At 42.1% G+C, this 10,715-nt stretch overlaps 1 protein-coding gene across 1 annotated transcript in view; it reads left to right on the forward strand.

The window, feature by feature from the left end:
• Positions 1-10,303, forward strand: part of LOC311145278 (vam6/Vps39-like protein) — a gene marked incomplete at its 3' end in the record, with an annotated part of 69,539 nt that extends 59,236 nt beyond the window's left edge. The window contains 4 exon segments of the mRNA XM_084181512.1: positions 1,419-1,547; positions 2,190-2,292; positions 7,594-7,639; positions 10,130-10,303. Coding sequence (XP_084037638.1) covers positions 1,419-1,547; positions 2,190-2,292; positions 7,594-7,639; positions 10,130-10,303 — 452 coding nt within the window.
• Positions 10,304-10,715: the final 412 nt, after the last annotated feature.

Below are 10,715 nucleotides of genomic sequence, written 5' to 3' on the forward strand. Positions count from 1 at the left end.
CAAACACGGCGAGTTGAGTTGATGCCAAAGAGCTCGATTTTGGTCTCATTTGACCACAACACTTTCACCCAGTTCTCCTCTGAATCATTCAGATGTTCATTGGCAAACTTCAGACGGGCCTGTATATGTGCTTTCTTGAGCAGGGGGACCTTGCGGGCGCTGCAGGATTTCAGTCCTTCACGGCGTAGTGTGTTACCAGTTGTTTTCTTGGTGACTATGGTCCCAGCTGCCTTGAGATCATTGACAAGATCCTCCCGTGTAGTTCTGGGCTGATTCCTCACCGTTCTCATGATCATTGCAACTCCACAAGGTGAGATCTTGCATGGAGCCCCAGGCCGAGGGAGATTGACAGTTCTTTTGTGTTTCTTCCATTTGCGAATAATCGCACCAACTGTTGTCACCTTCTCACCAAGCTGCTTGGCGATGGTCTTGTAGCCCATTCCAGCCTTGTGTAGCTCTACAATCTTGTCCCTGACATCCTTGGAGAGCTCTTTGGTCTTGGCCATGTTGGAGAGTTTGTAATCTGATTGATTGATTGCTTCTGTGGACAGGTGTCTTTTATACAGGTAACAAGCTGAGATTAGGAGCACTCCCTTTAAGAGTGTGCTCCTAATCTCAGCTCGTTACCTGTATAAAAGACACCTGGGAGCCAGAAATCTTTCTGATTGAGAGGGGGTCAAATACTTATTTCCCCCATTAAAATGCAAATCAATTTATAACATTTCTGACATGCGTTTTTCTGGATGTTTTTGTTGTTATTCTGTCTCTCACTGTTCAAATAAACCTACCATTAAAATTATAGACTGATCATGACTTTGTCAGTGGGCAAACGTACAAAATCAGCAGGGGATCAAATACTTTTTTCCCTCACTGTAAGTGATTGAGAGTTGGTATTCAGCAGTCATAAAAGTATGCCTTATTTACTACTACAATAGTGATTTTGTCAAATTGCAAAGACAGCAGCTCTATGGAGATGATATGACGACCTGAATGAAATAATAAAGTCATCAAATAAAACAAATGCAATATACACAAGAACTGAAATATTTTATTGAAGTAAAGTGAACAACTGATGGATAATAAGTGATAAGCAGTATTTTGGCAGTCGCTACAATCATGGGACTTTTATTCATGGTTTTATTCTGTGTTACGGCATTCAACCCACATAATGCATAGTGCATTTCCTGTTTAAAAAATATAATCGAAATCGAAACGACCTCAGAAAGCACTAATCGCTCAGCACTATCAGCCAGCGTATCTTACTGGACTGACAAAATGGACAAAATACTTTTTGGAAGCCTGCGAAATATCTAGTATCATCGATCTATAAATGGCCCTGGCCCCATCACACTTCCCTGAGGTACTCCATAGCTGATATGTGATATTCTAATAGATCTGTCTGTTTTGTCTTCCTGTAGGGGTTCCTGGAGTGGCTGCTGGGAAGGAGGAGGGGGACCTGGGAGAGTTCAGGAAGAAGCTAGTGTGTTTCCTGGAGGTCTCTACCAGCTACGAACCGGGACGACTCATCTCTGACTTCCCCTTCGATGGTGAGGAGACCAGAAGGCTATAGTAGAGACTGTAAACTATTGTAGGGACTGTAGAGGTGTTTCCTGGAGGTCTCTACCAGCTACGAACCAGAACGACTCATCTCTGACTTGAGAATGGGATGGTTGTGGGTAGATTCAACAGTTATTGTGCTTCCTCCTGACTGGTTGTACTTCCAGTGATCGTATGCAGTCCTTTTATTACTTTTTTTAGTTTATTATTATTATTATTATTTATTTTTACTTCTTTAGTTGAAAGTACTGATTGGATAAGAGAGTTTGTTTGGTACTCTAGCCTGGGTCCCAGATCTGTTTGTGCTGTCTTGCCAACTCCTATGGCAAATGGCTGTATGCTAGCCTCCGTGAATGTGTGTTCACCATGCCACTAGGTTGAAGATGACAAAGGTTAAGACACGAGGATTGTGATATCCCAGAGCTCTTTGCATGAATGAGGAAGAATTCGAAACAATGGGACCAGCGATGCTAGTTAGCAACGACGCTGGTCTCATTTAATCTGTTTTTTTAAAAGCTTCCGCATGGAATCATAACTTGTCCTAACCTGGGTATCTTCAACCTAGTGGCATGGTGAACACACATTCACGGAGGCTAGCACACAGCCTCAGCCGTGTCGTTTGTCTGTGTCAGGTCTTCTGGAGGAGCGTGCCCTTCTGCTGGGTCGGATGGGGAAACATGAACAGGCCCTCTTCATCTACGTACACGTCCTGAAGGACACACACATGGCCAAGGAGTGAGTAGTACTACACACACACACACACACACACACACACACACACACACACACACACACACACACACACACACACACACACACACGGATAGTTAGCTGACGAAGGTTTAGCCTCTTCCCCTCTGAAGTCTACTGAGAATCTGTGCCGGCAGGAAAAAAATCGCCTTTTTCATTAGACACCAAACAAGGTGACTTGGTGGGGGCTGGGTTGGGCTGGGGAAAGGGGAAGGGATGACACCAAACATGGTGACTTGGTGGGGGCTGGGTTGGGCTGGGGAAAGGGGAAGGGATGACACCAAACATGGTGACTTGGTGGGGGCTGGGTTGGGCTGGGGAAAGGGGAAGGGATGACACCAAACGTGGTGACTTGGTGGGGGCTGGGTTGGGCTGGGGAAAGGGGAAGGGATGACACCAAACATGGTGACTTGGTGGGGGCTGGGTTGGGCTGGGGAAAGGGGAAGGGATTTAACACTTGCTCATGCATCATGTGACACCAAATAATAATGGGACCATTTGAACACTATTGCATGTTCAGCAGATGATAATAATAATATAATAATATGCGATTTAGCAGATGCTTTTATCCAAAGCGACTTACAGTCGTGCGTGCATACATTTTTGTGTATGGGTGGTCCCGGGGATCGAACCCACTACCTTGGCGTTCCAAGCCCCGTGCTCTACCAGCTGAGCTACAGAGGACCTCCTACTCGTTCTATAGTACAGTCTTTCTTATTTTCCAGTATTTTTTGTACTTTATTTTATTATTTTATAAGACTACAACAAGAGTTTAAGAAGGAAAAAAAATACAATTGTACAAAAAATAAATAGAAGAACTAAAGTGATTTGTGGATACATAGCTCTGATCAAACCCTTTTAGTCTTCAGACATTTATCTTTACATATTTGCATCCCTAACCGTATGTCTTTCTTTATTAATAATTATTATAAGTTGTACATATTTAGTTAACACTGTGATTTATATTGAGACAAACAAACAAATGTTTCGATTCCTACCTGTTATCGTTCTATCTCAATAAACACTGGGCCCAATATGAAAGTTAAGGGTTTAATGCCAGGGAACCGTGTTACCGGAATTTCCTGCCCAAAACCACTCCCTTTTCCCAGGATGAATAATTGCGAGAAACCGGTAAAACATAATAAACAGCGTGACGTGAAATGGAACTGTTCAATTATATGCAATGTCTAAATCTGTCTTCATATTTACTATGTACCGTATCTACTCAGGGTGTGTTGTTGTAGCCTGCTGTTAAAGTGTACTGTTAGCTAGCTAGCTAACGTTAGCTGGCAGGCTAGTTAGCTAACGTTACGTGTATGATCTGTGTAGTAATATTATTCGTATCTCAGAGCTATTTGCATTGCTAGTTATAGCCTAATGTTAGCTAGCTAACATTGAACCTGGTTGGTTAGCTACCCGCAGATTCATGCAGGGTAGTAACGTTATGAGTTGGGATTATGGTTCATTGTTTAGCTAGCTAGCTACATGTCTAAACAAAAAACTCCACTATGCAAGTAACTATTTCAATAGAATGTTTATGATGTCACTGCGACACCTGTCGATAGACATAGCTGGCAGAATAACTGACACATTTACAAACGCTCAACACCAGTTGAATATGGCCGGTGTCAGTAAATGTTGGCAAAAAAAATGTTGCCAGTTGGTACTTGAAAAGTACTTGAATTAAAATGAGAGGATAACAGAAAATGATAAAATATGTTAAAATGAAAAATATTAGGAAAATGTATTAGTCTTGTGAATGAATTTCCAGGTAGACTACAGAGTTTTATTTCCTGACGTGTGTCATGCTCTGGTTGCCAGGCGAGCTCGCACATTCCACCCATAATAAATCTTGTTTCTTGTAGTTACTTTTTTCTCAACTTGTTTATATTACTTTCTAGCATGTCATGCTAGCTGACAGAGTAGCTATAGCTAACTAGCCAGCTAGCTTTGTAGCCATGGATTGTGCACCTTCCATTGTTTTAGCTAAGAAGCTAGCTGGTTGATGTTTTCCTTTTGTAACCAGAGCGGATGAAAGCAACATTTCACCTCCACGAATGCTGTTTACATTGATATCCATACTGAATGAAGCAGTTAAGGGACCTCATGAGCACCCTTAACTTTTTTCATTTAATTTAAGGGGGAAATTCACCTTTTAAAATGTTTTGTGCAACTGACTTTAAAGTTAAGGAAACTTTTAAGGGAAAAGATAAGGGGGAAATTAACTTAATGTGTTTTTATGCAAGCCGGCCCTTTACTTTACAGAGAGTAGTGAGACAGATAGGGGTCCCCTGAGAGAAACCTATCGAGATAGGGGTCCCCTGAGAGAAACCTATCGAGATAGGGGTCCCCTGAGAGAAACCTATCGAGATAGGGGTCCCCTGAGAGAAACCTATCGAGATAGGGGTCCCCTGAGAGAAACCTATCGAGATAGGGGTCCCCTGAGAGAAACCTATCGAGATAGGGGTCCCCTGAGAGAAACCTATCGAACACATTAATAACTAGTTTTTCTTCATAAGGGTATAGAATACGACATTTTAGAGTCTCCTAATGGCCTTTTTTACACAGTCAGAATTCCCTTTCGTCTTAAGTGTTTGGACAGCCTTTGGGACATAACATTTTGTGGAATATAAAGACCATTTAAATATAAAGACAATGTTATGTTATCATATGCACTGAACAAAAATATAAGTTTTATATAAGGAAATCAGTCAACATCATCAGTCCTGACTTACCACTCATGTATGTAGTAAATAAGTCGTGAAACACGTATTCTAGAGGAGAACTTGTAAGGTAGTGATGAATAGTAAGTAATATTTTTTTACGAGTTTGTCGCACGGCCGTTGAAGAGGAGTGGGACAACATTCCACAGGCCACAATCAACAGCCTGATCAACTCTATGTGAAGGAGATGTGTCGTGCTGCATGAGGTGGTCACACCAGAAACTGACTGGTTTTCTGATCCATGCCCTTACCTTTTTTTTTAAAGGTATCTGTTGACCAACAGATGCATATCTGTATTCCCTGTCATGTGAAATCCATAGATTAGGGCCTAATGAATTTATTTCAATCGACTGATTTCCTGTTATGAACTGTAACTCAGTAAAGTCTTTGAAATTGTTGCATTGATATTTTTGTTCAGTCCAAAATTGCTTTTTAATTCTGTCAAGGAAATAAATGTATTTCCTATGCCATTAGTTTTCCATGTGGACCAATTTATCTGTGAATTGTGAAAAGCTCTCCAAGGATTGTTCCACAGGGGTGTGTTTTCAGGGAGTGAAATTGGTTCTTGTAGAATACATTTCATTTTCTCCCATGTTGTTATAGGGTTCTTAACATTGAAGTTGGTAATGTTGAAAATCGACAAATTAAAATATTCTGGGGATGACTATGTACCCATTGTTCCTCTTTTATTTGCCCAAAGTGGGCAGTTCTTAAGCGCTCTTCAAACACTTCTCTGCCCAGGATGGTGTTTCCTGCTGAACTCTTCCCAGCTCTCCCTGTACCCCAGCAGCACAATCCTCAGCTCTTGAGAGTTGGAGGGAGTCTTCTGGCAGAGAGACTGAGGGAGAGAGACCTGTTATCCATTTCTAATTGTTTCATTCTGAATGCCGTTGTAAATCTGTCGTTAGTACTGTCAACTGATCAAAGTCAGTAGTACCTCAGGTGCCTTAGCCGACTCACCTCACCTTCCATGGCTAAAGCTCAATACACAGAGAGACTCAGTTTATCTTTCCTATATTCCTTGCAGCATCTCTCCTCGCCTCCTCCTCTAAAACACACTGGAGAAGGTCAGAGGGCAGGGACCTCGGGCTCGATTGAGTAGGAGATAGGATATGAGGAACGGCAGAAAGACCGTTAGATTCAGGGACTGTTATGTTGTGGTTTGCAACTATTGCTATTGCAGTTCCTCGTGGGGCCACAGTGGGAAAAACAGATGACAAGTGTTGCTTTTTAAAGGAGCCTATAAGAATGAATAACATTTAGGTGTTACCTTGATGTTCGTAGGCCAACAGTATTCACACAATGCGACAGCTCCTTAGCTTTGATTTGTCAAATAATAATCTTAAAAGTTGAGGCGCTTAGCAGAATGTGAGGTTACATTCCTGCGTTAAACTAGAGGACTGCCAGATTTGAACCCTGTTGTCTGTCGTTACAAATGAAAGTATAATACTTAGTTGTTATGAACCAAACAGTTTTTAGAAAGGTGGTTTGAAAACATTTGCTTAGTATCAGAAAGATATCAAAGAAAATAAACAAAACAAAAAACTTCACGCTGCTGGTGAGGGAATGAAAGTTAGAGACGACGTTCCTTTATTTTGTTTCTAGGAAGTGGCAGTTGTTATGCCAACGCGTAAGCCCCAATAACACAGGACTGCTCAGTGATGTTTATAGCAGATAATACACCAAAGCAAAACATATATACGTTTGCATATGTTCTTGAAGTTGTGAGAAATGGTTTTTATCCTGTTAAATAATATTTAAATAAGTATTTTAAAGGCCCAGTGCAGACAGAATCCAGATTTCCCTGTGTTTTAATATAGGGTTCCCAATATCCCTAGGGTTCCCAATATCCCTAGGGTTCCCAATATCCCTAGGGTTCCCAATATCCCTAGGGTTCCCAATATCCCTAGGGTTCCCAATATCCCTAGGGTTCCCAATATCCCTAGGGTTCCCAATATCCCTAGGGTTCCCAATATCCCTAGGGTTCCCAATATCCCTAGGGTTCCCAATATCCCTAGGGTTCCCAATATCCCTAGGGTTCCCAATATCCCTAGGGTTCCCAATATCCCTAGGGTTCCCAATATCCCTAGGGTTCCCAATATCCCTAGGGTTTCCAATATCCCTAGGGTTTCCAATATCCCTAGGGTTCCCAATATCCCTAGGGTTTCCAATATCCCTAGGGTTCCCAATATCCCTAGGGTTCCCAATATCCCTAGGGTTCCCAGAATTCCTGTTTTGAGGATTCCGGCTTTTCTGCTTATTCCCTCCTGTTCCAGGAATCTTCCAACTGGGATTTCTGGAAAAACCTGTGCATTTTGGGAAAGTTGCAGGAATTTGACAACCCTATCAATTAGTTAGTAGGACATCAGCCTGTCTCCCACTAAAACAACCCACCAGCCAGAAACAATAACATGCTGATTCAAAAAACCTCTTTCCAAATAAGAAACGTAGATGTTTTTAAATTATCCGCCACATATTCTAATTTCTCTCCAGGCCTTGTCTATGCTTTGCTGAGATTATTGTCATTTTATAATGCTGCCATTTTCTGTTTCTCTCCCTTCAGGTACTGTCACCGGCATTATGACCAAGACACAGACAGAAACAAAGATGTGAGTAACTCCCTCTGATTGACACGCGTTGAACTTGTACAGCTAGTAGGTATTACATGCAACTCTATGGTAAACCTCTATATCTGGTAATCCAGTGTTATTCTAGTACAGGGTCTACCTGTCTCTATGGTAAACCTCTATATCTGGTAATCCAGTGTTATTCTAGTACAGGGTCTACCTGTCTCTATGGTAAACCTCTATATCTGGTAATCCAGTGTTATTCTAGTACAGGGTCTACCTGTCTCTATGGTAAACCTCTATATCTGGTAATCCAGTGTTATTCTAGTACAGGGTCTACCTGTCTCTATGGTAAACCTCTATATCTGGTAATCCAGTGTTATTCTAGTACAGGGTCTACCTGTCTCTATGGTAAACCTCTATATCTGGTAATCCAGTGTTATTCTAGGACAGGGTCTACCTGTCTCTATGGTAAACCTCTATATCTGGTAATCCAGTGTTATTCTAGTACAGGGTCTACCTGTCTCTATGGTAAACCTCTAAATCTGGTAATCCAGTGTTATTCTAGGACAGGGTCTACCTGTCTCTATGGTAAACCTCTATATCTGGTAATCCAGTGTTATTCTAGTACAGGGTCTACCTGTCTCTATGGTAAACCTCTATATCTGGTAATCCAGTGTTATTCTAGTACAGGGTCTACCTGTCTCTATGGTAAACCTCTATATCTGGTAATCCAGTGTTATTCTAGTACAGGGTCTACCTGTCTCTATGGTAAACCTCTATATCTGGTAATCCAGTGTTATTCTAGTACAGGGTCTACCTGTCTCTATGGTAAACCTCTATATCTGGTAATCCAGTGTTATTCTAGTACAGGGTCTACCTGTCTCTATGGTAAACCTCTATATCTGGTAATCCAGTGTTATTCTAGTACAGGGTCTACCTGTCTCTATGGTAAACCTCTATATCTGGTAATCCAGTGTTATTCTAGTACAGGGTCTACCTGTCTCTATGGTAAACCTCTATATCTGGTAATCCAGTGTTATTCTAGTACAGGGTCTACCTGTCTCTATGGTAAACCTCTATATCTGGTAATCCAGTGTTATTCTAGTACAGGGTCTACCTGTCTCTATGGTAAACCTCTATATCTGGTAATCCAGTGTTATTCTAGTACAGGGTCTACCTGTCTCTATGGTAAACCTCTATATCTGGTAATCCAGTGTTATTCTAGTACAGGGTCTACCTGTCTCTATGGTAAACCTCTATATCTGGTAATCCAGTGTTATTCTAGTACAGGGTCTACCTGTCTCTATGGTAAACCTCTATATCTGGTAATCCAGTGTTATTCTAGTACAGGGTCTACCTGTCTCTATGGTAAACCTCTATATCTGGTAATCCAGTGTTATTCTAGTACAGGGTCTACCTGTCTCTATGGTAAACCTCTATATCTGGTAATCCAGTGTTATTCTAGGACAGGGTCTACCTGTCTCTATGGTAAACCTCTATATCTGGTAATCCAGTGTTATTCTAGGACAGGGTCTACCTGTCTCTATGGTAAACCTCTATATCTGGTAATCCAGTGTTATTCTAGTACAGGGTCTACCTGTCTCTATGGTAAACCTCTATATCTGGTAATCCAGTGTTATTCTAGTACAGGGTCTACCTGTCTCTATGGTAAACCTCTATATCTGGTAATCCAGTGTTATTCTAGTACAGGGTCTACCTGTCTCTATGGTAAACCTCTATATCTGGTAATCCAGTGTTATTCTAGTACAGGGTCTACCTGTCTCTATGGTAAACCTCTATATCTGGTAATCCAGTGTTATTCTAGTACAGGGTCTACCTGTCTCTATGGTAAACCTCTATATCTGGTAATCCAGTGTTATTCTAGTACAGGGTCTACCTGTCTCTATGGTAAACCTCTATATCTGGTAATCCAGTGTTATTCTAGTACAGGGTCTACCTGTCTCTATGGTAAACCTCTATATCTGGTAATCCAGTGTTATTCTAGGACAGGGTCTACCTGTCTCTATGGTAAACCTCTATATCTGGTAATCCAGTGTTATTCTAGGACAGGGTCTACCTGTCTCTATGGTAAACCTCTATATCTGGTAATCCAGTGTTATTCTAGTACAGGGTCTACCTGTCTCTATGGTAAACCTCTATATCTGGTAATCCAGTGTTATTCTAGTACAGGGTCTACCTGTCTCTATGGTAAACCTCTATATCTGGTAATCCAGTGTTATTCTAGTACAGGGTCTACCTGTCTCTATGGTAAACCTCTATATCTGGTAATCCAGTGTTATTCTAGTACAGGGTCTACCTGTCTCTATGGTAAACCTCTATATCTGGTAATCCAGTGTTATTCTAGTACAGGGTCTACCTGTCTCTATGGTAAACCTCTATATCTGGTAATCCAGTGTTATTCTAGGACAGGGTCTACCTGTCTCTATGGTAAACCTCTATATCTGGTAATCCAGTGTTATTCTAGTACAGGGTCTACCTGTCTCTTAACCCCATGTTGTTGTTATACAGGTCTACCTGTCTCTGCTGCGCATGTACCTGTCCCCTCCTGATGTCCACTGCCTCGGCCCAATCAAAATGGAGCTGTCGGCGCCACAGGCCAATCTAAAGGCTGCTCTACAGGTGCTGGAGCTGCACCACAGCCAGCTGAATACCACTAAGGTAGGCTGCACCACAGCCAGCTGAATACCACTAAGGTAGGCTGCACCACAGCCAGCTGAATACCACTAAGGTAGGCTGCACCACAGCCAGCTGAATACCACTAAGGTAGGCTGCACCACAGCCAGCTGAATACCACTAAGGTAGGCTGCACCACATCCAGCTGAATACCACTAAGGTAGGCTGCACCACAGCCAGCTGAATACCACCAAGGTAGGCTGCACCACATCCAGCTGAATACCACTAAGGTAGGCTGCACCACATCCAGCTGAATACCACTAAGGTAGGCTGCTGAATACCACTAAGGTAGGCTGCACCACAGCCAGCTGAATACCACTAAGGTAGGGTGCACCACAGCCATCTGAATACCACTAAGGTAGGCTGCACCACAACCAGCTGAATACCACTAAGGTAGGCTGCACCACAGCCAGCTGAATAC

The sequence above is a fragment of the Coregonus lavaretus genome, assembly GCF_964263955.1.
Source record: "Coregonus lavaretus genome assembly, chromosome: 18".
In the NCBI taxonomy this organism is placed as follows: Eukaryota; Metazoa; Chordata; class Actinopteri; order Salmoniformes; family Salmonidae; genus Coregonus; species Coregonus lavaretus.